The sequence below is a fragment of the Callithrix jacchus genome, chromosome 13, assembly GCF_049354715.1.
Source record: "Callithrix jacchus isolate 240 chromosome 13, calJac240_pri, whole genome shotgun sequence".
Lineage (NCBI taxonomy): Eukaryota > Metazoa > Chordata > Mammalia > Primates > Cebidae > Callithrix > Callithrix jacchus.
Window position 1 is genome coordinate 13,669,769 of NC_133514.1, and position 27,972 is coordinate 13,697,740.

The 27,972-nt window shown below is 45.4% G+C and overlaps 1 protein-coding gene across 1 annotated transcript in view; it reads left to right on the top strand.

Moving 5' to 3' along the window:
• The window catches only part of NUGGC (nuclear GTPase, germinal center associated), a 57,622-nt gene extending 35,706 nt beyond the window's left edge, over positions 1–21,916 (top strand). Inside the window, exons 13-19 of the mRNA XM_035269908.3 lie at positions 1,439–1,603; positions 9,422–9,579; positions 11,665–11,803; positions 12,629–12,737; positions 13,971–14,107; positions 16,586–16,676; positions 20,108–21,916. Of these exons, the coding sequence (XP_035125799.1) occupies positions 1,439–1,603; positions 9,422–9,579; positions 11,665–11,803; positions 12,629–12,737; positions 13,971–14,107; positions 16,586–16,676; positions 20,108–20,253 (945 nt within the window). The 3' untranslated portion in view covers positions 20,254–21,916. The remainder of the gene's footprint in view (positions 1–1,438; positions 1,604–9,421; positions 9,580–11,664; positions 11,804–12,628; positions 12,738–13,970; positions 14,108–16,585; positions 16,677–20,107) is intronic.
• Positions 21,917–27,972: the final 6,056 nt, after the last annotated feature.

Sequence of the window (27,972 nt, forward strand, 5' to 3'; positions counted from 1 at the left end):
CCAAACTGGGGAGTGTGGCTCTGTCTGCTGCAGACACTGTAGGGTCCACTAAGGCTCCCAGGCAGGGAACAAGGCTACGAGTTCCCAGTTTGCCACTGTATTCGTCCGGTTTCATGCTGCTTATATAGACGTAAGCAAGACTGGGTAATTTACAGAGAAAAAGAGTTTTTTTTTTTTTGAGAAGGAGTCTTGCTCTTGTTGCCCAGGCTGGAGTGCAATGGCATGATCTCAGCTCACTGCAACCTCCACCTCCTGGGTTCAAGTGATTCTCCTGCCTCAGCCTCCTGAGTAGCTGGAACTATAGGTGACTGTCACCATGCCCACCTAATTTTTGTATATTTAGTAGAGATGGAGTTTCACCATATTGCCCAGGCTGGTCTGTAGCTCCTGACCTTTTGATCTGCCCACCTCGGCCTCCCAAAGTGCTGGGATTACAGGGGTGAGCCATCACACGCAACCAAGGAAAAGAGGTTTAAATCGATTCCCAGTTCTTCATGGCTGGGGAGGCCTCACAATTATGGTCAAAAGCAAAAGGCATGTTTCATATGGTGGCAGACAAGAGAGAAATGAGAGCCAAGCAAAGGGGGTTTCCCCCTGTAAAACCATCGGAACTTGTGAGACTCATTCACTACCATGATAATGGTATGGGGGAAACCAACCCCATAATTCAATTATCTCCCACCAGATCCCTCCCACAACATGTGGAATTATAGGAGCTGTGATTCAGAATGATATCTGAGTAGGCACGCGGCAGACCCTATCAGGCCCCTGGGGGTCAAGGCTTTCTCTGGTGGTCACTTCCTTGTATTATTTGAATATATGTTTTCTCCCTGATTAGAATGTGTTCTTTGAAGATGGAAGCATGGATTTATTTTTGTGGTTGTGTAGCTTTGCTATGCAAAGTGTGGTCCAAAGCCCGGGAGACCAGCATTACCTGGGGACTAGCTAGAAATGCAGAATCCCAGGGCCTCGGATTTCGGATTTTAAGATCACCTGTTGATTTGTATGCACGTTAAAATTTGAGAAGTATTATCCATAAAAACTGCTTGGTGCAGAGTCGAAGCTCACAAAATATTTGTTGAATCAGATGTCATTGGAAAAATCTGTTTTAATAACAATTGGATTTCTGTGTGGATAGCTCCTTCCCCAAATAGCCTCATGGATTATACATCTGAAATAAGTTGCTGAATGAGCAGAGATTTCATTTTTAAGAAATGAAACAAGTCGCACCAGGCAGGTATTTGTTCTGTTCTGTAACCCCACAAAGCCTAGGGGGTTCTGTGCACTGAGTGAGGCCTTGTGGGGACAATAAAGAGAGGTCAGCTCTGAGTGATAAGCTGAGTCTTGAGCTGGTGACAAGCTTAAAGGAAGCAAAGCTTGAGGAGAAGCTGCTCTGAGGGAGTGGGTGGCCTGATGCTTTTTTGGTCTTTGTCCCTAGAATGAACACTTGCATGTGAGTGACCTGCGGAGATTCACGGAAGAGAAGATTGAGCTGCTGGAAAAGACCATCACACAGTGCTTTGCCTGCATGGAGCGGCCTCTGAAAGAAGGGGTCAGAGCTGCCAGGACCTCCTACCGCTGCATCCTCAGGGCGTGCCTGGTGGTGAGTGACCACCAGGGATTTTTCCTTCCAGGGAAAATCCAGGGATATTTCAGGAGGCCTGCCCACTCTGCAGGCTCCTTTTGCATGGTCCCATCCCCTTCAAAAGAGATGAAGAGCTAGAGGAGGGTAGGAGTGAGTGAAAATTGCACATAATGATTGTTCATCTGTGTCTCGGAAGGACCAAGGAAGATACACGTGCAGCAAGGATAGCATGAGAATCTGGGATCTGAGGGTCTTGACTGGAGCACCAGCTCCACAAGACATCCACCTTGCAGCCCCAGGCAAGATCCTAGACCCATTTTTTTTTTTTTTTAATTCCTGGTTTTCTTCTGAAAATGAGGATGTAGCGTTGATGTCAGTATCCATTAGTTTACACAATAAGGAAATATCTTGTAAGCTCTCCTTTGGCATGCAAATTGTGATTTTATTTCTTAATTAGTTGTATAGAGTTTCTGAAGGGTGAAAATTTAAGTGCAAGGCAGTATTTATCTAAAACGAAGGGGTTAAAAAAAGAGGCCCATTGTGTTAGTTTGCTTGGGCTGCCATAACAAAATGCCACAGACCAGGTGGCCTCAACCACAGACATTGTTTTTTCTGGAGTTCTGAAGGCTGGAAGTCCAAGATCAAGGTGTCAGCAGGGTGAGTTCTTCTGAGGCCTCTCTCCTCTTCTGGAGAAGACAGCCGGCCTTCTTGCTGCATCCTCACGTGGCCTCTTCACTGTGTGCACACATTCCTGGGATCTCTTTCTCTTCCCAGAGGGACACCACACCTGTCAGATCAGGGCCCCACCCTTATGACCCCTTTAACCTTAATTACATCCTTACCAGCCATGTCTCCGAACACAGTCACCCTGGGGGTTAGGGCTTCACATATGAACTCAAGGGTGCACTTCAGTCCGTAGCACCCATTAAGGGGAAGATGTGATGGACAGCACTGCTCATGGAGCAAGGATGACTTGGTGTCCCCCATGCTGGGAGAAGTGCACGGATGGTGTGTGGTTGTAGTTTTTAATGGGACTTGGAAAGTTGGAATGTGAGCAGTGGAAAGTGTGTGAAAGGGTGAGTGTGATGGGGTGGTTAGCTTCCTGGAGGCTTTTCTATGTGCACAGATGGTACCAGCTTTCTAGCACATGGCCTCTTCTGGGTGTTGCTATCTGTGTGCTTTGTGTAAAAGCTTGTTTAAATGTACAGATGAGGCTGGGTTTGGTAGCTCATGCCTGTACTTTGGGAGGCTGAGGCGGGTGGATCACCTGAGATCAGGAGTTCGAGATAAGCCTGGCCAACATGGTGAAATCCAGTCTCTATTAAAAATACAAAAACTAGCCGGGTATGGTGGTGGGTGCCTGTAATTGCAGCTAATGGGGAGGCTGAGACAGGAGAATAGCTTGAACCCAAGAGGCAGAGGTTGCAGTGAGCTGAGATCGCACCATTGCACTCCAGCCTGGGCGACAGAGCGAGACTCCATCCAAAAAAAGAGAAAGTCTACATGAGTAGGTGTATGTGCTGCAGTCTGGATGAAAGGGAAGGAGGAGATACCTCTAGCACAAGACCAAGAATAAATGCTGGAAGAACCAGGAGTAAAGGAGGAGATGAGTCGGGGTGATTCTGGGGTCACTGGGGAAAGTGTCAGTGTGTGGACACAGGAGGATGACAGCTGGAGTGTGTTCCATGCAGTTGGCTGTGGGTAGCCAAGTATCCATGCGTGTAGTATGTATGTGTGTGTGCGCTCAGTTGGCAAATATGAGCAGAATGCTGACTGTGAAACCAGATACCGCACAGTATCCAATCCTCACAACCATTCTGTGAGGCAAATGCCCTTAGTATCATTTTAATTTTTCAGCCTTGGAGAGGCCAAATACCTTTTCCGTGGCCCTGCATGGACTCCACATCTAACCCAGGCCTGCCTAGATTCATAATTGGACACCCAACTCCTGCTGCACTCACCCGCTGCTTCTCCTAAACTCTCTGCAAACGAGGGCAGCAACTTGTTCTTGCCAACCGGTTACATAGTTTAACATCTGTAAATCCCCATACAAGGAAATCTTGCTGCATTCATTCATTCATTCATTCATTTATTCATTCATTCATTTGTTTCTGCAAGTAACAAGGACTTTGGAATACAGGACATGGTTGCCAAGAGGCAGCATAGCCCACATGGGCTCTGATTTGGACCTCAGTTTCCCCATCTGTCAGCTGTGTGACCGGGGACAAGTTATTCAGTCTCTCTGTGCCTCAGGTTCCTCTGTGTTAATTGAGGACCATGGTACCTATGTCTTCGGGTTGCTGTAAAGATGACTTGAAAGAATGCATGTAAAGGGATAATGCTGAGTTGACTAATTCACTCAGTGCATAGAGAATGTCTGACAAGTCAACTGTTTTTTTTTTTGAGATAGAGTCTTACTCTGTCACCCAGGCTGGAGTGCAGTGGCATGATCTTGGCTCACTGCAACCTTCACTTCCCGGCTTCAGGTGATTCTTCTGCCTCAGCCTCCTGAGTAGCTGTGATTACAGCTGCGCACCACCACGCCCGGCTACTTTTTGTATTTTTAGTAGAGACAGGGTTTCACCATGTTGGTCTGGCTGGTCTCAAACTTCTGACTTCGTGATCCACCCTCCTCGACTCCCGAGTGCTGGGATTACAGGCCTGAGCCACCATGCCTGGCCATCTGTTTTTCTTATTAGATTTCAGGGATAGAAAGATACATTCCTGGTCAGAAGAGTTAAGAGAGCATTTGGGGAACTATAATGAAAGGTAGCATGCTGGTGAGGACCGCAGGACAGCCAGAAAGTTCTCCAAATGTTTAGAGAAGGGATAACATTCTGTTGGGAGCTGTGGCTGGCTGGAATCTTTTGGCTGCAAATCAGAGTCCTTAACTGAGGCCACTCTTAGCCATGAGGAAGTATATTGGCCCATGTGCCTGAGAGCCACAGGAAGAGAGGGTCTGGGGGATGAACTGACTCCAGCGCCTCCGTAGGCCCCATTCTCAGGCTGCTTCTCTCATGAGGGCAAAATGGCTGTAGCTATTTTTGCACTCACATCTGAACACCATGAGCTCTGGAGGAGGGTTTTTAACCTCAGTGTGATTGACAGCTGGGACCAGATCATAGTTGTTGTGAGGGGCTGACCTGTGAATTGCAGGTTGTTTCATTCTTGGACTGCACCTGCTAGGTGCTGGTAGCAGCCCCACTCTTTAGTTGTGACAAAATCACTCCCGGTTGAGAATCGCTGCCTAGAGGAGCAGGGGCACGGCTGTTTCCAGGCCCGCATTCAGAAGACGGGAGAACCTTTCTTAGAAAGCTCAGCAAAGCTCTCATGGTGTTTCTTTGGCTCTACATGGGTCACATGCCTATTTCTGAACTGATCCCTGAGAAAAGAGAATGCCTTGTGTTGAATAGCTTAGGCCCGTGTGTGTGTCCCATCCTGGGGGCAGGAGTAGAGCTCATTTCCTCCACAACAGAAGGACTAGGGAGGCCACAGTGGAGAAGGAGGGATGGATGCTGGACAAGAAATCCCAGGCCAGGTTAGAGGACAGTCTGATAAACCTAGAGAGGAGGTTGTTGCAGCCTGGCACTGGAGGATGGTGGTATGCCTTTGGGCAGAGGAGTGGAGGGGCAAGGAAGGCATTCCAGGGGAGGAAGTCCAGAGCCCATGTGGGAGCCAGGAGGTGCCATCTAACTGCAGTGTAGGTACACAGGGCAGGGTTTTGGGGAATGATGCTGACTGCTTGCTGCAGACTTTAGACCAGGTTGAAGAGTTGGAACATAGTGAAGTTTTGAGCAGAAAAATAGCTTCATCAGAACTAATGCTTTGGGAAGCATAATGCTTGGGGAAAACCTAGGCAGAGAGCCTGGTTAGGAGGTGTCAGGGTCTAACTGAGGTCTGAGGGGAGTTGGTAGGCAAGTGGCAGGTAGCTGGAAAAGTACTTGAGGAGTTGTAGACAGTTTTGAGATGGCTTTACTCTCTCATATGTACAGGATTAGCAGGGTAATTATACCTTTTTTTTGTTTGAGACAGAGTGTTGCTCTGTCACCAGGCTGGAGTGCAGTGGTGTGATCTCAGCTCACTGCAACCACCAGTTCCCTGGTTCAAGCCATTCTCCTGCCTCAGCTTTCTGAATAGCTGGGATTACAGGCACACACCACCATGCCCAGCTAATTTTTGTATTTTTAGTAGAGATGGGGTTTCACCATGTTGGCCAGGATGGTCTTGATCTCCTGACCTCGTGAACCACCAGTAGTGCCTCCAAGCCAAGCATGCACTCATGTGGGTCATCCAATGTGCCTCATGTGGAGTGGTTACATAATATGCAGGGTTGTGCACAGGCACTCCAAACCTGCTGAGTCATGCTGCTCTGAAAGACTGCCTCGGCCTACTCCTGACTAAAGCGCAGCCATTTTCCTTACGGTAGGTGCTTCATTGAGATAAGACACAGCAAGGTCTCAACAAAGGTTATGGCAGATGGAATAGGAAGGAAGAGGGTGGCTGGGAGAGCAAATCTGAAGGACATCTCAATCAGGATTGTCAATGGTTCAGACATGGGGGCTGTGGGAAGCAAGGTGGCAACATTTTGGGGAAGATTTGCATCCAAGAGAAAGCAAATCACCTCAGTTTAAGGAAGATCTAAGGAGGCATGAGAGGGAGGAGCTTATCCCTTGGTTGGGGAAGCAATATGTTCACTACTGAAGATCATGTATTTAGTATTTTATGGAGGTGGAATATCTAATGCAATGATGGAAATGTGGAACTGGAGCTTGGAGAGGTGGGGCTGGAAGATGTGGCTGTCACTTGCATGGAATTGATGCACATATACCAGTGAATGGGGTTGAGGAGGAGTGGAGGGAAGACAGTGATAGGACATCACCTCATGCAAAGGCCCCGTTAAGGAAGCAAAAGAATAAAGAGGGGCAGGGGAGGGCCAGAGAAGGCAAAGCCTGAGAGGTACTGGGAGAAGGAAATTGTGTAATGCCTATTTTCTTATCTTCATGCTTGTTTTTAGTGTAATGCTTAACTTCTTATTTTCCAATCAGAAAACTGGAGCAATAAAGTTTGTTAAGGCTGAGAGCAGTGGCTCATACCTATAATCCCAGCACTTTGGGAGGCTGAGGCAGAAGGATTGCTTGAGGCCAGGAGTTCAAGACCAGCCAGGCAGCATATCAAGACCCTATCTCTAACAAAAAAAAAAAAAAAAGTGGGACTTGGTGGCATGCCCCTGTAGTCCCAGCTTCTCAGGAGGCTGAGGCAGGAGGATCTCATGAGCCCAGGTGTTGGAGGCTGCAGTGAGCTATGATTGTGCCACTGCACTCCAGCCTGAGTGTCAGAGAGAGGCCCTGTCTCTTAGAAAAAAAAGAGTTTGTTAAGAAGGAGAACATCACATGCTCCTGAAAGGGGAAAACAAAACAAAAACAACCAGGGCCTTTGGATTTGACCTTGTGGGTTTCACTGGTGACTGTGCTAGGCAGCGACCAAGGTGGCCCCAGGCGTCCTCACCTCCCGGTATTTGTGCCCTCATGGAATCTCCCCCCACATTGAATCAGGGCTGATTTCTGAGCAGGAGAATGCTAGACAGGTGACAGTGTGTGGCTTCTGAGGCTAGGCCATCAAGGGCCACAGGAGCTTGGGTCACTTTCTCAGGGGGACGCCTTTGTGTGCTGAAGTTGAGCCTCTGTGTGCAGAGGTCACATGGAGAGCAAAGGCCCCTGCCTGGGGCCAGGAGCCAGCACCAGCGTGCAACTGGATATCCTTGGAAGCAGATCCTCCAGCCTCACTCAGATGACTACGCTCCCGGCCACACCTGACCAAACCTCAGGAGAAACCTGAGCCAGTGTGGCCAGCCCGACCATCCCAATCCTGACCCACAGAATCCCAGAGAGATGACAGGCATTTACTGTTTTAAGCCACCACACGGCTGTGTTCGGTAATTTGTTTCATAGCAATAGGTAATGAAGTGACCTTGGACAGAGCTGTTTCTATCCATCACTGAAGAACCCAGATCACACAAGGGGCAGGAATGAGTGGAGCTGGGAGGATGAAGGCGTGAGGCTTCTCATCCACCCCGCTGAGAGTTTGCCGTGAGCAGAACAAGCAACGGCAGACATTGGAGGGCGTCTCCAGGACTTTGCCCCATCAGCTGTCCCCTCCCATCAGCCCTCTAATGACTTCTTCCTCTGTGACTACCAGCGTGGCCAAGGGGCTCCTAGCTGATGTTTCTTTGAGATCAGAAATTTGGGAAGACATTTATACACTAACATCATACCATTATTTGACATACAAAAATAACCTAAATGTTTAAGAACAAGAGAGAGGTAAAATGAATTATTTTTCTTCCATATGATACTATGTTAAACAGTTATGAGTGCAGTTTTTGGAACTTTCTTTTGAGATGGAGTTTCAATCTGTCATTCAGGCTGGAGTGCAGTGGTGCCATCTCAGCTCACTGCAATCTCTACCTCCCAGGTTCAAGCGATTCTCCTGCCATAGCCACCTGAGTAGCTGGGATTACAGGCATGCACCACCACACCTGGCTAATGTTTGTATATTTAGTAGAGATGGAGTTTCTCAATGTTGGCCAGGCTGGTCTTGAACTCCCGACCTCAGATGATCTGCCTGCCTTGGCCTCCCAAAGTGCTGGGATTACAGGTGTGAGCCACTGTGCCCAGCCTGGAACATACTTACAGTGATTTGGGGATATTCTCATGTTGTAATACTAAGTAAAAAGATCAGAGAAGAAGAGAATTATACCAATTTACAATGCTATGTGGCCATTCCCTTAAAACATATCATTGATTAAAAATCACAGAGCCCTTTACTAAAATTTTAGCAAACACATTTTTATTCAGTTTACAAATGGTTGCCATCCGGCTGAAATTGATTAATGTCTCTCATAGCTGTAGCTTTATATTTTTCTTTCCTGTCATTTGTGTATTTATTTCTTTGGGAAAAAAATATCACCAAGACATACAAATCAAATTGTATTTCATTAAAAGTTCAACAAAAAGTTTATGAAATCTAAGGAATATCCTTAGAAAATTCAAGACATATACTTACTGTTGGGTCATAGCACACTGTCATTCATTCATTCATTCATTCATTCATTCATTTATTCAGTAATTGCTTGTTTAACAAATATTTCTTGACCAGGCATGGTGGCTCATGCCTGTAAACCCAGCACTTTGGGAGGCTGAGGTGGGTGGATCACCTAAGGTCAAGAGTTTGAGACCAGCCTGGACAACATGGTGAAACCCTGTCTCTACTAAAAATACAAAAATTAGCCAGGCATGGTAGTGGGTGCCTGTAATCCCAACTGTTCAGGAGGTTGAGGCAGGAGAATTGCTTGAACCTGGGAGGTGGAGGTTGTGGTGAGCCGAGATCGTGCCATTTTACTTCAGTCTGGGCAACAAGAGCAAAACTCCGTCTCAAAACAAAAAAACAAACAAACAAAAGCAATTATTTCTCAAATACTACTTAGGTTGTTGCCAGATGTGGGGGATATAAAGATGGAGGAGACACTGTGCCTGCTCTCAATGAGCTGATGGCAGTAGCTGGGCAAATGAGTAAATTAACACATAGAGAATCGCTTGAGAAGGATCGCGCTCAAAGTGAGCCCAGGGCGCTTAGGAAGCTCATGGCAGGGACCCCCAGACAACCTAGAGGGGTGGCCACTGTCCCCCCTTGTTCAGTTTAATCATCTGTTTAAAAAGCATGTCTCTACCCTTTGCTGTGATTCTTAGTAATGACCTTTGGTGAGGGAAATGCAATTCGAATCCAGTGACCTTCTAGTTAATACCTGCTAACTCTGCTAATTTATTGTTGATTTTCTAGAGGAGTAAAGGAAACCAAGGTTTTCATCAGACCCTGAAAGCTGTTTGCCTGAAAAATGGCATCTATGCCTCCAGGACTTCGGCGAGAATTGATCTAAACGAAGCCCTCGCTCAGCCCATCCATGACCAGATCGACCCTGTTTTTGGAAGCATTTTTAGGTAAAGAATCTTTCATCTTGCCCCTTTAGGAAGAAACAGAAGAACGCTGAGCCAGAGTCTTTAAGAATTTAAATTTGGATCTGGAAGTTTAAAGAGTAGCTTGTAACTAGAGGAGGAAAGCTTAGTCTTTGGCAAAACACAAAAGCCTTCTTGGTCTGGTTTACTTAAAAATTTCCCATGATGACCTGGACACAGACTGAGATGCTGCCTTCAGACTAATATTATGATTTCCATTGCTTTTCAGATATCTCACACATGCAGCAGGGATCTGAGCGGAGGACAGGCTATTTTGATTGGAGAGAGTGGAATTAAGCAAACATACATGCCCCTTAGAACTTTCTTTCTTTCCTTTTTAAAACAATGAGACAGGGTCTTGCTCTGTTGCTCAGACTGGAGTGTGATGACACAATCCTAGCTCACTGCAGCCTCAACTCCTGAGCTCAGACAGGGCTCCTGCCTCAGCCTTCTAAGTAGCTGGGACCACAGGAATATGCCATTATGCCTGTCTAGCTTTTAACAAATATGTACATATTTTTTATAGAGATAGGGTCTTGCTATGTTGACCAGGCTAGTCTTGAAACCCTGGCCTTAAGTGATCATCCCCCCTCAGCCTCCCAAAGTGCTGAGATTACTGGCATGAGCTACCGCACCCAACCTCAGAGCGTTCCCTGAATGCACTGAAGACACTGTCTGTTTCTGACGCTGCCCATTCACGTACATGACATGGGTTTGGGGAGTATACCTCCTTGGTGATCCCTCCTTCCCTCCTTCCTTGACCTCTCTGTCCTTCCTGCTGGCATTTCACATGGTTGCCAGCTGGTGGCTGCTTGAACCATTCTCCAGCCTTTGCTTGTGTCTTACTCAGAGCCCCCATCCCTGCCCCACCTTTCTTTTTTTTTTTTTTTTTTTCTTTTGTTTCTGAGATGGAGTCTCCTGTTGCCCAGGCTGGAGTACAGTGGCGCAATCTCGGCTCACTGCAACCTCTGCCTCCCAGGTCAAGCGATTCTCCTACCTCAGCCTCCTGAGTAGCTGGGATTCCAGGTGCCTGCCACAATACCAGGCTAATTTTTGTATTTTCAGTAGAAACGGGGTTTTACCATGCTGGCCAGGATGGTCTAGAACTCCTAACCTCGTGATCCGACCGCCTCAGCCTGCCGAAGTGCTGGGATTACAGGTGTGAGCCACCGTGCTGGGCCTTGCTCCACCTTTCTTTGAGCACGTCTTGGTTTATGTCATTCCACCAATTGTACCCCCGCTCTGTTTACAATTCTGCGGGCTAAACTTCAAATTCCTTAGAATGCATTCAAGACATTCCACCTGCCTCCAGCTTGCCTTTCCAACCTCTGCCTACGCCCCAGCCTGGTAGCAGCCCTCTGCTGTAGCCCACCCAGCAGGTGGCACAGAGAGTAGCTACATGCCCCGGGCACCAGTGCTAAGCACTTGGCATGCATTAGCTCCTCAGATGTTCCCAGTAACTCCAAGCAGTGGCTTCTGTCTTTTTACATCTGAACAAACTGAGGTTCAGAAAATTGTGGAGCTTTCCCAGTGGCACCCAACTCATGAGCAGTGAGCTGGGATTTAAAGCTTGTGCTCTCTCCTCTGCAGCCTCTCACTTCCTGTTTCTGGGATGTTCAGAAACCACAGTGCTTCCCACGTTGTCCCGTGGGAAATAACTTCTTCTTTCCATTTCCTCAGATCTTACCCAACTTTTAGGTATGAGAGTTCAAGTTCTACCCTTTCAATGGACACATGTTGACCGTGGAAAGACTGTGAGTTCTCCAGTTAAAGCAGTATTCCAAGCCTGGCTCTGCCTCTTACTAACTCTCTGACTTTGGACACGTCAGCAAATTCTCTCTGAACCTCAGTTTTCTCACCTGTTAAATGGGCATTATCTCACGAACTGCATAGGCTTTTATGTCAAAGGCCTGGCACAGCACAGTGTCTGGCACGTTATAGGGATTTGATAATTGCTGGATCTCATCCTCCTTCTCTTAAACGAACAGAAGGACACAGCTAGTTTCATGTCTGTTTCAGTCTCACAGCAGCCACCATTCTCGTAAGCTTCTTTGTCACTTTCTTCTGTAGGATGGAGAAGCCCACTGGTTTGGCTCTGATGCCTCACCTTGATGCTTTTAAGTGCTCCCTGCAGGAGAAAATGATGGAAATTGGGATAAGAAGTGGCTGGAAATATGACAGCTGCAAAAAAACTTTCCTGATCCAAGAGGTAAGTTCCTTATACAGTGAGGAGCGCAGTGAGGTTGGGAGTGGCTTTCTTCCCAGGCCGGTTTTGTAGGTTGCCGGTGGGTTCCTCCTTGTTCCCTGGAGTGTCTGGGGTCTGGGAGGGCCTCTAGGAGGTGCTGTGAAATACAGAACGCAATGGGATGTGGGGAGAGCAGTGGGCCTAAGACTGCCTTGGAGGAGGTTTGAGATCTTTGTTCCACTGTGAAGCAACCGAGAGCGCGCACCGAGTTTGTAAAGTTGGCTCAGTTTCCAAGGTTTGCTCAGTTTCCAGGAAGAATCTTTAAAGAAGCTTTTAGTTGTATGAAACTTTGCATCAACTGGAAACATGTTCACGAACCTACCGTTTTCACCAGTTACAAAGTAGCCTCCAAAGCAGTGAAGCTTAAAGAAGTCAGTCATTTTTGTTGTTGTTGAATTTTAGGTCAGTTTTTAGTTTTGAGGCCTCAAGACTCTTGTCTGTGACTCGCTTTCTTCCAGTGCCAGCCCAAATTACATGGCGGTGCTAGGGAAAGAGCTTGTATCTCCTCTGCCCCCCAGAGAGGGACCATTCCAGGACCTTGCCCGTGCCTGAGTTCAACTCAGGAAATACTTACAGCGTAGTTTGTGGGTGCCATGGGAAGCGCTTGGGTTACAGAGATGCCTAGAACAAAGCTCCTGCCTGTGAGTAGCTCTCAGCTAGTTGTAGAGATGACAGGCAAATAGCCAGGCATTGTATAAGCAGGAGGGAATGTGGCCAGGCACTGGGACACCTGACCTGCTTCCGTTGAAGGAATTGCCACCAGTGGCCTCTGTTGCTATGTCTTCCTAGATAAGTGCCATCCTTGGGGTCCTGGAGGACCACATCCTCAGAAGGAAGAGGAGGATCTATGAGTCCCTCACTGCCTCTATCCAGAGTGACCTGAAGCTCTGTTATGAAGGTGCGGGCAGCAGGGAGCAGCGTTTCTGCCTGTTCTGGGACTTTCTGTCAGCGCCTTTCGCATCCTTTTGTGCGGCTCCCTCAAACCCCTTGTCTCCTTGCACCCTAAGTCTTTTTTTTTGAGATCAAGTCTTATTCTGTCTCCCAGGTTGGAGTTCAGTGGTGTGATCTCGGCTCACTCACTGCAACCTCCGCCTCCTGTGTCCAAGCGATTCTCCTGCCTCAGCCTGCTGAGTAGCTGAGATTACAGGCATGCACCACCACGCCTGGATAATTTTTTGTATTTTTAGTAGAGACGGGGTTTCACCATACTGGCCAGGCTGGTCTCGAACTCCTGACCTTGTGATCCACTCTCCTCGGCCTCCCAAAGTGCTGGGATTACAGGCGTGAGCCACTGTGCCCAGCTGGCACCCTAAGTCTTTGCAGTACTCTCAGTCCACATATCGCAACCACTTGGCTGCAGGTGTGGAGACCCTTCTCTGTGTTTTCCAGCTCTTTCTGTCCACCCTTGGTCCGGACACCCTGCTTTTTACCCTACAACATCCCAGCTGATTTAGCTGTAGAACGCAGCATCCAGCTCTTATTCTTGTTTCCAAGTATTTGCAAATACTTGGACTCACCTGTGAACTCATTTTTAGACTCTTCCTGTTTTGGTGGCTCCATTGTTTGAGGGGTAGGGAGGGATTTTGCAAGCTTCAGCCTAATTCAGTCATTAGGTTTTCTGAATGCTGGTTATTATCTAAATATTGAAAATGTTTTTATATCAATGTGTGTGTGTATGTGTGTTTGTGTGTGTGTGTATACTTTGTTGTTGTTTGTTTGTTTACTTGGCTTGCTTGTTTTTCTTTCTAATACTAAAGATTTCTTTCTTTTTTCTTTTTTCGAGATGGTGTCTTCCTCGCTCTGTCGCCCAGGCTGGAGTGCAGTGGCAGCAGTCTCAGCTCACTCCAACCTCCGCCTCCCGAGTTCAAGTGATTTTTCATGCCTCAGCCTCCCAAGTAGCTGAGATTATGGGTGTGTGTGCCACGCCCAGCTGATTTTTGTATTTTTAGTAGAGATGGGGTTTCACCATGTTGGTCAGGCTGGTCTCGAACTCCTGACCTCTGGTCATCCGCCTGCCTCAGCCTCCCAAAGTGCTGGGATTACAGGTGTGAGCCACCGTGCCTGGCCATGATGCCAAAGACTTCTAAGCAGGTCCTAGTCATGGTGTGACTGTGGCTATCACTTTTGCCAGAGGCAGCTCAGATCACGGGGAAAAAAGCGTGTGAACGGATGAAAGATGTCATCAGAAGAGGAGTGGACCGGCAGGTGGCCGAGGGCATGTTTGAAAGGGCCCAGGAAAGGATGCAGCACCAGTTTCAGCAGCTGAAGGTACTCTATGCCCACAGCCCAGATCCTAGACCCTGAGAGGCCCTGGGGGAGAAGGGGAAGCGGCCGCAGAAGATAGAAGACGTAGTAGGCATTTGGACCCACATGGAATGGATACTTTCTGGGGCTTCGACTTGAGAGCTGCGGCTCTGCCAGCACTCACTCTCCTGCGTCCTCCTCTCTCCTAAGTCACCAGTGGCACAGCGACGGTGGTAGCTAGACATGTGCTCAGCATTTACAGACATTGGCTTGTTTAATCCCCGGCAAGTCTGTGAGGCAGGTACTAGCATTGTTCCCATTTTATAGAGAAGAAAATTCCAGCAGCGAGAGGTGTGTCGACCAGCCACACAGCCAGGGAGATGCATGGCCGGGATTCGGGACCAGGGAGCCTGGCTCCAGCAGGTCCAACAGCAGCATGATCTCAAAACAGATTGTTTAAAGAGGGAAATGTCTTGTCTATGCAAAATGTCGATAAGTAAATAGCAATACCGTACTCAAGGCCAGTGACAGTACCCAGCACACATTCAGCTTTAGTTTTATCTACCCTAGAAGACAGTTTCCGATGGTTTCCTTGGACCTAAATGCTTCTGCCAAGCCTACTAGGACCACCTTACCTCTGCTCTGGGCCTCATTGCTTGCCACTCCCTTTCCCCTAAATAGTAGAGATCTTGGAGTCCATGCCACTGTGGCTCCCTCCGTGGCCATCTGAGGCTCCGTATTTTCTGCCTCAACCCAGGCTGGCTGATCCTGTCTCCAGGCCCTCAAGGAAGCTGGCCCATTGTTATCTCAGTCCACCTCAGAACCAGCCTTCTCGAATCATCTCCAACCTGTTTCTGCCCAATTGCCTCTCCTCTACCAGGACTGCAGCTTTGGAAAATATCTTTCTTTACAATTCAAAGCATGCCTTTCCCCTTGGAGTAGGCTAAGAGGCATCTTGTTACCAGCAGCAGTTCAGTTTCAATCCTTCACATGTTATCACAGTCTACAAATTCATGGGCAAGAAATTGGCTGAACTCCACATAGCCGGCTCCCGTTTCCCCATTGAATACATACATACTGGATCTTAAGACTCCTGGGAAACAATGGCACTGAAAAAAAGTGTGTATGTCACTAAAAAAAATGTGTATCTTAAATTATAGAATTTAAATTACAGATGTATCTTAAATTACAGAAACGTAGGAAGTTAAAACTGGGTGAGATCACAGAGTGATCTTTTTTGTTTTGTTTTAAGAATGCTAGTTGGCTAGGCGTTGTGGCTCATGCCTGTAATCCCAGCACTTTGGGAGGCTGAGGCAGGTGGATCACAAGGTCAGGAGATTGAGAACATCCTGGCCAACATGGTGAAACCTCGTCTCTACTAAAAATACGAAAATTAACCGGGTGTAGTGGCATGTGCCTGTAATCCCAGCTACTCAGGAGGCTGAGGCAGGAGAATCACTTGAATTAGGGAGCCAGAAGTTGCAGTGAGCTGAGATCACACCATTGCACTCCAGCTGGGTGACAGAGCAAGACTCAGACTCCATCTCAAAAAAAAAAAAAACAGAATGCCAGTTCACTTTAGTTATTGTTTAAGATATTTTAGTTCTATACAATAGATGAAATTTATTTTTATATGTAATGTCTGAAGAGTTACTGTTTTTAAAAAAATTACCTCTTTGCAATAGTCCTATAAGTTAAATAATAGAATACCATTTCATTGAATATACAGATTAGTCTCTGATATACTGATCTGTAATGTGGCTTGCTGCTCACTATAGAGTGAGGTGACTGCCTCTCCTGGTTTAAAAGCTGTGAATTTCTCATTCCCTGATCTTAGAGATGAGGAGGTGGAAACCTAGAGGTCTTGAGTTACAAGTTCCAGGCCCACAGCTAGAGCTGAGATGCTGGAATCTAGAATGTTAACAAAAAAGCCCGGGAGATCCATCTTCCAAATTAGACTCTGCCAGGCTAGAGGAAGGAGCCTGACATTTTTTCAAAGGGAGGCAAGAAACAGAAGAGGGAAGAAAGGGGTTTCAGTTGATAAAAGGACTAGCAGTAGCAAGAAGACACCTCTCAGGCAGTTGGGAAGAATCAGACATGTACCGTAAGGTGAGGGCACAGAGCAGGTGTCCAGCAAACATTTCCCCAGTGAGCAGATGCATAGAGGAGAGGACAGTGGGAGAATGGCCACCTCATTACCTCTTTTTCCATCTCTGTGATGGCCCCTCCTCTCTCCCCCATGCCTCTGTGCTTCCCCATTAGCTTCTGATTTGATCAGCTGACACCAGAGCTTCAGCCCCGCACGAGTCTGTAGGCGGGGAGGCCGATGCTGTACAGGTGGTAGGAACCCACAGAAACGTTGTCTTGCTGCTTCCTGGGCCATTCGGTGTCCTCGAAAGTCTGTACCTTCTGTGGCTGGGGGACTGTGTGGGGTCCCTTTGATAAGATCCACTTTCCCTTGGGCTGCACCGTCCTAACAGAATGAATGTTCTTGTCATGTAGGCTGGGATCGTGGAGAAAGTGAAGGGCAGCATTGCCACCATGCTGGCCCTCGCCTCGTCCCACGGGGATGGCCTCTACAAGGAGCTTGCAGGTAAGTATGCCAAAGCTTTGCATGCAGGCTGATTGTGCAGATGGCCCTGGCTGTGGCAGCTTCTTCCTGAATTTAAAGGTACTAGGTTAGGAAGAATGATCAGGCCCAGGAGTGGAGATGATGATGATGATGATGATGATGAAAACGACAGCCTCACTCTTTGCTGAGCACCCATCTGAGAGCAAGCATTATACTCGGGCTTGTGCTCATGGTCTCACTGAATTCTCACATTAGTTCCCCGGGATAGATGTTATTGCTCCATTTTGCAGATGCAGAAATAGAGACTCACATTAGGAAATGTGTCGAAGGCCCTGTAACTGGAAAGCCGCTAATTTAAATCCACAGCTCTGCCCTGCTGACTCCATAAAGCCTTTCTTTGAAATTGATGCCTGCTTATGAAAATCTCCATTGTCTGGCAATGGTGGAGAAAGGCTTCTCTTAAGCCAACTGGGGCCTGGGGATGCAGCACCAGCTGTGGACCTTGGGGTAGGCAGCCGTGTCGCTTTCAGGCCGTGGGCTCCACCAGGCCCCCGGTATAAACTGGAGAGTGTAAACTGGTACAAAAAGCAACTGGGTAATTTCTAGCCAAATTTAAAATGCACATGTCATTTGGTGCAGCCATCCTACTTCTAAGACTGCCATACAGATATCCTCACATGTGGGGAGAATGGCATGTAGACACCATTATTCAGAGTAGCATTGTTTCTAACGTCCAAAATTGGGACAACTCAAATATCTGTAAGTAAAGCACTGCTTAAATTAAATTAGAGACACAACCAGCGGAAGGCTAAGCAACTGTTAGAAAAATAAAGCAGCTTTATAAGTAATGGTGTGAAATGATCTCTAAAATATATTACAAAGTGAGTAAATGTGTATGGTATGTTCCCATTTGTCAGAGGGGAAAGAAGGAAATACGTATGTATATGTTTGTATGTGCATAAAAAGCTGCATGGGATACACAGAACACTGGTAGTACTGGTTGCCTCTAAGGAGGGGAACTGGAAGGCTGGAGGGGAGGGGAGGAAACTTGCTCTGCCCCTGTATATTTTGTGACTTTTATATATGTATAATTTTTTGAGACAGAGTTTGGCTCTTGTTGGCCAGGCTAGAGTGCAATGGCGCTATCTCAGCTCACCACAACCTCCGTCTCTTGTGTTCAAGCAATTCCCCTGCCTTAGCCTCCCCGAGTAGCTGGGATTACAGACATGCGCCACCATGCCCAGCTAATTTTGTATTTTTAGTAGAGAAAGGGTTTCTCTATGTTAGTCAGGCTGGTCTCGAACTCCTAACCTTGGGTGATCTGCCCATCTCTGCCTCCCAAAGTGCTGGGATTACAGGCATGAGCCGCTGCACCCAGCTGTGCCTTTTATCCTTTATTCCACATCTATAGTTGCCTGCTGAAATGAATAGATTTGATGCTGCTGAGTTTGCCAGGGTGAACGTAGACAGAGCTATTCCCAAAGTCAAAGCCGCAATTGCTGCTTCTAAACATCATTCTGCACTTCTCCATCTCTCTGGGAATCTTTCTGCCCCATTTATGGCTGGTTAGATGGACCTCTTACCTTCACCTAATGAACTCCAGGGGAGGAGATTCAACACCCTCACACTATAATGTATTGGATTCTCACGACCTTCTTTCAAGGCCTTTAAAGGAATCTAAGTTTTAAGATGGTAGTCATTCCACTGTGTGCCTTTAAAGAACTCCTGCTTGCCAGAGCTCTTGACCAGGTCTCACAGACAGATCGTGTTTCCCTCAGTTTCATGTCAATTGCACCTGCTGTAATTTAAGCCTATTTCCTTCTCTTCATCATCGACAAAGAATGTACCTCCCATCAGGGTGGCTGTGGCAGGTGCCCAGGTCATAAAGAAATCTAAAAGGCAGTCCCTGTTGATAGGGCCTTACCTGGTTGGTAAGACAAGATGTGTAAGAATGTGCATTTTGAGACTGGGGAGTTTGCATTCACTCAGCGAGCGATTCTGTCACCTCCTGGGTGCTGAGGACACAGTGGTGACCAATACAGGCAAGAGCCCCTGCCTTCATGGAGCTCACAGCCCAGTGGGAGGAAGGCAGGCAGTAAGAAAACTAGTAAGTGAAATATGTGGCAGGGAAGTGAAGCAGAGTCACAGGAGAAGGGATGCTGGGGTAGGGGACAGGGTGGTCAAGGGAGATCTCCCTGGGAATGGGACGCTTAAGCAAGGCCCCGAAGGAGGGCACCCACTCAGACTTCAGATCGTCATTCTTGAAGTTCAGGAGACAGTGGTTATTCAGGGCTGGGACGTGGGAAGCTTCACTGAAGCTGGGTCCGAGGGGAAGCCTCGAAGGTTAGGTTGATTTCAGAGGCAGCAGAGAGAAGGGAGGCCTTCCAGGTATGAGACAGGACAAAAAGACTCAGAATGCTAACTCCCCTCCTGTTCATGAGTCCCATCCCTGGCCAGGCTCAGGGCCAACCAGCCTGAGTCACACTCTGGGGCACAGAAAGCCAGGGGGGTTTGGAAAGGCATCTGGCGCTCAGTCTGAAGTGTCCCATTAAAGGGGACCACATCAGGCTCATCCTCCAGATAAACAGAACCAGTAGCATGTGTGGATAGACAGAGGAAGAGATTTATCTTAAGAAATTGGCTCACACGATGGTGGAGGTTTGGTGAGCCCACAGTCTGATGCAGGGAGGCCAGCAGGATGGAGACTCCAGAAAGAGTGGCGGTTAGAGTCCAGAGGACATCCCTGCAGATCCAGGAAGAGCCGATGTTGTAGACGAAGGCCTCAGGCTGTCACTGGAGAATCCCTTCCTCCTTGGGGGAGGCTGGCCTTTGGCTGCATGCATGCCTTCAGCTGGCTGGTTGATGTCCATCCACACTGGAGAGGGCCATCTGCTTTACTTGAGGTCCACTGAGTTAAATGTCAATCTCATCTAAAAACCCTCCTAGAGGCATCCAGACTCTCGTTTAACCCAGTGTCTGGGCCCTGTGACCTAGATGAGTTGATACAAAACTAACCATTGTGAGAACATAATTTGATTGCAGATTGTGGGATGAAACCCTGATGCCAAAGAGAGAACATTCACTGAGAATGGTTGTGCTGGGAGGACAGGGATGGGTGGGTAAGAGGGGGAGCCACCTGGAGGAGACTTAGGGGAGGTGTTATTGTGCAATGTGCTTTGTGTATTTATTACATGCCTGTGAAGGCTTAATCCAGACCCAGTGACTTCTCAGGGTTTTCTTATGGGTAGTTTTGTGTTTCTTTTGAGGGTGACTCCCATGCTGAGACAGCATTCTGGTAAGAGGAGGAGTACCTGCTTTGATGTCTGATCTGTAAGCGCCACTCCAGATCTCATATTCTGGGACAAGTGACGGGATTGTTGGGGGATTTGCTTTCTGGAGATGTTTCTGCAAAGGACGTCAAGTCCTGATGTGCACTTTCTGCTCTCCTGTAGATGTCGGGAGTGAATACAAGGAGATGGAGAAGCTGCACAGAAGCCTGAGGGAGGCCGCGGAGAATGCCCGGCTGAGGAAGGGCATGCAAGAGTTCCTCCTAAGGGCATCCCCCCGCAAGGCTGGCCCCCCCAGAACGTCAGTGTAATTCCCAGGGCTTAGTCCCAACGGATGAAAAATCAGCTCAGAGCCAGAGAATCAGAATTACTTTTTTTTTGTTCTTTGTTTTTTTTTTTGAGTTGGAGTCTCACTCTGTTACCCAGGCTGAAGTGCAATGGTGTGATCTTGGCTCACTGCAACCTCCACCTCCCGAGTTCAAGCAATTCTCCTGCCTCAGCCTCCCGAGTAGCTGGGATTACAGGTGCCCACCACCACACCAGCTAATTTTTTGTATTTTTAGTAGAAATGGGATTTCACCATGTTTGCCAGGCTAGTCTTGACCTCCTGACCACCAGTGATCTGCCCACCTCAGCCTCCCAAAGTGCTGGGATTACAGGCTTGAGTCACTGTGCCTGGCCATACGTTTTTGTTCTTAAGAGGCAGGGTCTACCTCTGTGGCCTAGGCTGGAGTGCAGTGGCACCGTCATAGCTCACTGCAGCCTCGAACTCCTGGGCTCAAGTGATCCTCCAGCCTCAGCCTCCAGAGTAGTTGGGACTACGGGTACAGGCCACCACACCTGGGTAATTTTTTAATTGTTTGTGGAGATGGTGTCTTGCTCTGTTGCCCACACTGGTCTCAAACTCCTGGCCTCAAGTGGTTCTCCTACCTTAGTCTCTCAAAGCACTGGGATTACAGGCATAAGACATCGTGCCTGGCTCAGAATTTTTTCTGTTTTGTAAAATCTAATAGAGGACATTTCCCAACTATTTGGACTTTGTATGCAATATAAAACTAGTATGTTTACTGCATTTTATTTTATAGCCAAAAAATAGTCATCTTCAATACCTAATGGAGTTCTAAAGTATTAGGACAAAAAACTTTTGCTTCCTCAAAAATATCAAACATCAGGCTGGGCGCAGTGGTTCATGCCTGTAATTCGAGTACTTTCGGAAGCTGAGTTGGGCAAATTATGAGGCCAGGAGATTGAGACCATCCTGGCTAACACGGTGAAACCCCGTCTCTACTAAAAATGGGTGTGGTGGCACGCCTCTGTAGCCCTAACTACTCGGTAGGCTGAGGCAGGAGACTCGCTTGAACCTGGGAGGCGAAGGTTGCAGTGAGCCAGGATCGTGCCACTGCACTTCAACCTGAGCGACAGAGCCAGACTACATCTCAAAAATAAAAAATAAAAAAAATCTAAACATCAAAAAACTTAAATATTTTAGAAAACAACATTGTAAGATATAAAATAAGCCATAAAAAGAAATTCATCTTTCAATGAAGAAAAATATCTAAACGTTGAAAAACTTAAGTATTATGGAAAACATTGCAAAATAAAGCTTTTAGGGACCCAATTCTGTTTTTCGTTTTAATGCTGATGAGACTTTGGGGAAGGAGGCAACATTGTGTCATGGAAGCAAAATGGGTTTGGCAGCCAGAGGAACACAGACCCGGCTTCAGCACTGCTCAGATGTGTCATTCAAAACCAGCACTTCCTAGATGTTTTCATCTCAGCACCCTTCACTTTTAAAGGACCCTAAGGAGCGTTTGTTTGTGTGGGTTATAGCTGTTGATATTGACGGTATTCAAAATTAAATAGGAGAAAATGTAAGTGATTATTTACTTTTTTAGAAGTAACGCTAAATGTGTTATTAAAAATAACACATTGTTATGTAAAAAGCTATTTTCCCAATAAATAAATAAATGTACTGAGAAGAGTAACACTGTTTTCCACTTTTGCAAATTTCTTTACTCCCTGGCTTAATAGAATACAGTTGGACTCTCATGTCAGTTTCTACATCCACTCTGTTACAGTGTGTTGTGTTGGTTGATGTACTTGAGAAAAACTCAGTCTCACACAGATCTGCAGTTGGAATACAGGAAGTATTTTAATAGGGTTTTCAGGTAATCTTGGGATATTTTTTGATTCTACAAAGGCAGATGGCAATTTCTTAAAAGTTAATTGTGGCCAAGCACGGTGGCTCAAACCTGTAATCCCAGCACATTGGGAGGACGAGGCGGGTGGATCACGAGGTCAGGAGATCGAGACCATCCTGGTCAACATGGTGAAACCCCGTCTCTACTAAAAATACAAAAAATTAGCTGGGCATGGTGGCGCGTGCCTGTAATCCCAGCTACTCAGGAGGCTGAGGCAGGAGAATTGCCTGAACCCAGGAGGCAGAGGTTGCGGTGAGCTGAGATCACGCCATTGCACTCCAGCCTGGGTAACAAGAGCAAAACTCCGTCTCAAAAAAAAAAAAAAAAAAAAAAGTTAATTGCAATGTGGGATCTGAAAGCATATCAGTGAACATTCTTCAAATCCTATTACATTAAAATGCATTGGTTGATTTTGTACTTTGAATGGATACTTTTACTAATATATGATTTTGTGGTATCAGGTATTGCTTATCTTGAAAATATTTATTCAGTGAGTTCAGCAGATATTCCAAATGTTGATGCATTTTATTGTACAATACCATGAAATCATTTTATCAGTGTCTTCACCAATGTCATCAGGAGAGTCTTGAAGTATTGAAAAGCTGGCAAGCTCATAGTGAAAAATATAAGTTTTACAAAATTCCATTCCCCTCACAAACGCTCATCTTATCATTGACAACAAATATTGTCAGGTGTTTTCTTTGAAGAAATAGATTCATTTTCTTCATTTCTGGGAAAACGTTTGCCGTATAACTGCATATGATGAACCATAGTTTGTCAGTAATTATTTCAAATAAAAAGGATGTCCCACAAAAAGTGTCAAGGTCAGCCTGAAACGCAAACACTTACGGAAATGCTCTTCTTTGAGGCAGCAGAAGTGCTTCACGTGTGTTTCCCATTTTGTCCCACTGAACAATAAAATGACATCTACTTAGGTGTCAATAATTAATACAATTAATAACATACTGTTACATTAAGAATATTTTTAAGTCAAACTGGCTTTTTACAAGCCCCGCAAGTTCATGATGGCGAAAAAGACAAGAGCTTTGAAGGTAGTTTGGCGCCACTGCTCTGGTTCATGCCAAGGTGCAAGTGGTTCTACCCACCTTTGCTTTTATACCTTTAGTACGAGTGTCAACGTGGTAAACAAGGCAAATAACATCTTAGTATTATTGTAAAAATAGTTTGGCTCTCCCATAGGAGAGTTTCAGGGATCATATTTTAAGGACAGTTGTCTTAGACAAATCGTTCAGACTCTCTGAGATTCAGGTGATTTATCTGTAAATGGTGACAATGGTAGTGTGTACCCTGATACTACTAGGGTTGTCGGGAAGTTTAGGATCATGCTTACGAAATGTGGACCTGTTGTACTTAATGTTACTTGACAAATGGTCACTATCATTTATGGACAGAATGGAAATAACATGGTTTGGTGGCTTGTCTGTTGGGGGACTAGGGTTCTGATCTCAGCTCTGACCAATACTAACATGACAATTCCTTAACACCTCTGAGATTTCATTTCCTCATATACAAAAGGATAGAGATGGACTGGATGATTAGAACATCTTATGCTCCTTTGAAATCTAGGATTTTAAATTCTTCTCTTTTTGTCATAATATCTTTTGCCTAAATAGGATAAAAAGAGATTTAGCCATGTATGAGGTCTCAGTGGTTCTTTTTTCATATGAAACTTCTTTCTTTTTTTTTTTTTGCTCTGGAATGGGTACTCTTTTCCTCAGTATCATATTCAACTTCTAAACACATAGCATTCTGTTGCAGTTCATATAGTTCCTGTTCGTATTTCGCAGGAGGGATGTAGAGGACCTCCACCTCCAGCCCTGATGGAGTAATAGGACCAGATTTACCCTGTGGCTAAACAACAACAGCAACAAGTGAACAAAAATTACGAAACAACAATTTTTAGATATGGGGAAATAGGGTACCACCGTCATCCCTGAAAGGAGGGAAGGAGATAAGTGAGGCCCACAGTGCTCTGTCTTCTGCCTTGGGTGAGTTTCCAGGCCACAGCACAGGGAGGGGAAGTCCCAGAAGAACTGAGTGGTCTCCCTGAGTTGAGGGGACAGAGATCAGAGTTTGAAGAGTCCAAGGTGATTAGAATTCACAGGGAAGATGACCAGGGAGAAGAGAGCTGGACAGAGACCTCCAGAGATGTGAAGTGGGTCTCCTTTGATTCTTTGAGTGCTGATTAGCATATCCTGTGAGGAAACTACTGAAAATGAGGAAAGAAGCCCTGGAAAGAAGCAGGCAGAAAAAAACCCAAAGCTCAGTTCAAGCTAGATGAGCCATAGTGGAAGACCTTACCCATGAGGCATCAAGTAGGCTGATCAGAAGAGTATCGCCTTAGTAGTGGGGTCAGAATAGTCCTAGATGAAAGGCTGTTATGCATCCACCAATAAAGGTTTTTTAAAAGCTTTGGAAGAATCATACTGTTTCCAAGAAACTTAACAGCATCCCAGAACAAAAGACAAAAACATTAAGGAATAAAAACCCTAGCACTCGGGCCAAGCACGGTAGCTCACGCCTGTAATCCCAGCACTTTGGGAGGTTGAGGCGGGTGGATCACAAGGTCAAGAGATCGAGACCATCCTGGTCAACGTGGTGAAACCCCGTTTCTATTAAAAATACAAAGAATTAGCTGGGCATGGTGGCGCGTGCCTGTAATCGCAGCTACTCAGGAGGCCGAGGCAGGAGAATTGCCTGAACCCAGGAGGCGGAGGTTGCTGTGAGCGGACAGCAACAATGAGGACAGCAACTGCCATTGCACTCCAGTCTGGGTAACAAGAGCGAAACTCCATCTCAAAAAAAAAAAAAAAAGCAAAAACCCCAGGACTCAACGATGGAAAATTGACAGTGTGTGGCATCAAAACAAAAACATCCAGGTATACAAAGAAGCAGTAAAATATGAACAATAATGAAAAAATTAGTAGAAATAGACCCAGAAATAACACAGAGGATAGAATTAGTATATAAAATTATTAAAATTGCTACAATAAATTTACTCCAGATGCTCAAGAAGATAGAATAAAGCATAAACCCAATGAGAAGAGAAATGGAAGAAATTTAAGACTCAAATAGAACTTGTAAAGATTTTGAAAGCCTCATTATCTACATGGGATTAACAGCAGACTAGATAGGGTAGATGAAAAGACAAGTGAACTTGATGACAGAGCAATAGAACTTATCCAAAATGAAACAGAGGAAAAACATGAACAGTGCATTAATAAAACATCAAGCAGCCTAAAATATTTGTTACGAGAATGACTGGAACCACAGAATAACAGTAAAGAGGTGGGGATATAGGAAAAAAATATTTAAGAGAATGATGTTTGAGATTTTTCCAAACTTGATAAAATCTCTAAACTCACAGATCCAAAATGCTCAATGATTATGAAGCAAAAGAAAAATAAGAAAAATCACACTAAGACACATCATAATCAAATTGCTGAAAATCGGTGATGAAGAGAAAATCTTAAAGCTAGTTAGGTGCATGGGGAGTGAAGGGGAGGCTGCAAAGGCAATGATGGATAATACATATAAAGGAATGAAACAAGAATGACAGCAGGCTTTTCCTCAGAAACAATGTAAGTCAAAAGTCAGTGGAGTGACCTCTTTTAAAAATTAAGAGAAAAAAATGTTCATCTAGAGTTCTCTATCTAGCAAAAAAGCACTTCAAAAATGAAGTGAAATAGACTTTACAGACATACCTAAGTAAGTAGCAAAAATAGTAAATATGCAGGCAAATATAAAATACTTTTTCTTATTTTTCTCAAATCTATTTAAAAGACTGTTTAACACAAAACCAATAAGAATGCATTGTGGAGTTTACAACATGTAGAATTTAAATGTATGAAATGAAAGTATGTTGTTGCAAGATTTTTATACAATATACAGTTATATAATGTATAAAGTCTGTGATAAGCTAAAGATATATACTACAAATCCTAGAGCAATCACTAGAAAAACAAGAGAGTTCTATTTAGCAAACAATGTAAAGAGATAAAATGTACCATTAAAAATGCTCAAATAATCCAAGAAAGGAAAGAAAAGAATGGGAAATAAGTGATAGAAGGTACAAATAGAAAACAAATAGCCAGAGAGTAGATTTAAACCCAGTCATATAAATAAACACATTAAAAGTAAATGATCTAAAACACGAATTAAGTAAGGCAGAGGTTACCAAGTTAGATTCTTTTTTAAAAGCCCTCTGTATATGCTGTCTAGGAGAAACCCACTTTAAATATAAAGACATAAATAGGTTAATAGTAAAAGGATGGAAGATAGATATTTGCAAATGCTAATTTAAAGACAGGGTTTCTATATCAATGTTAGACAAAGTAAATTTCAGAGCAAAGATGATTACTAATGATAGGGAGGATCATTGCATAGTGATAAAGTAGTTAATTCATCAAGAGGACATAATCATAGTTATGCACCTAATAACAAAGTTTCTTTTTTTTTTTTTTTTTTTTTTGAGATGGAGTTTCGCTGTTGTTACCCAGACTGGAGTGCAATGGCACAATCTCGGCTCACCGCAACCTCCACCTTCTGGGTTCAAGCAATTCTCCTGCCTCAGCCTCCTGAATAGCTGGGACTACAGGCGCGCACCACCATGACCAGCTAATTTTTGTATTTTTAGTAGAGACAGGGTTTCACCTCGTTGACCAGGATGGTCTTGATCTCTTGACCTCGTGATCCACCCACCTCGGCCTCCCAGAGTGCTGGGATTATAGGCGTGAGCCACCGTGCCTGGCCCCAAAATTTCTAAATACACAAAGCAAAAGCTAATAAAATTCAAAGGAGAAATAGCCAAATCCACAGTTATAGTTGGAAATCTCAATACCCCCTCTTGATTAGTGATAGATTGAGTAGAAAAACTCAGTAAGGATATAAAAGACTTGAACATCATATCAACTTTACCTAATTGAGATTTATGGAATACTCTGTAATCAACATCAGAGTGCACTTTAATTTGTAGTGTACATGGAATTTTCCCAAGATAGACCATATCTTGAGTCATAAAATAGGTCTCAATAAATTTTAAAATATGTATCTCATACAGAGTGTGTTCTCTGACCACAGTGGAATTAAATTAGAAGTTAGTAACAAAAAGAAATCCAGAAAAGTCTTCAAATATTTGGAAACCAAACAACACACTTCTAAATAGTCCATGGGACAAGTGAGGGCTGTGGACTAATGTTGTGTTAGCTTTATGTCTCTCTGCTCCAAATCTTAGTCTTCAAATAAAATTACCTCCTTGGTATCAGAAGCCAAGGAGTTAACTCCAGCCGGAGCTTAGAAAGTCAGAGCTGGCACTGGCGGTGGGGCTGTGTGTTAACTGCCTGAAGAATGCAACCAAGAGCTATCCAGTCAGGAAGGCTGCACTGCAGAGTAGAACAAAAGGGGAAGAACTTGGGACAGCATCTTGAGTCCTGGTAAGAGGCTTCGGGCTGATAGTGACATAGATTCTGGATAGAAATTCAGACTGAAGCAATAAAAGAAGAAAAACCTTAAAAGCCAAGGGTAGCATCAAGAGGATTCATGAGACCACCTGTGGAGGTCTGTCCTGCAGACCCTGACTCAAAGACTGGATGGACGACTGCACTCCCACCCCCAGCACAGTGATTTCGAGTGGGCTACAGATGGTTGTGAACTGCTTTCAGAGGGCGATTGCAGCTAACTGATGATGCCTCCCTGTACCTCCTCTCATGTATTCAGTACAGATTTAATAATGGAGGTTCTAAGTCAACATGCTTGTGGATAATTAACATGGTTAAAAGAGTGGTTTTATGAATGATAAAAGGTCTTGGT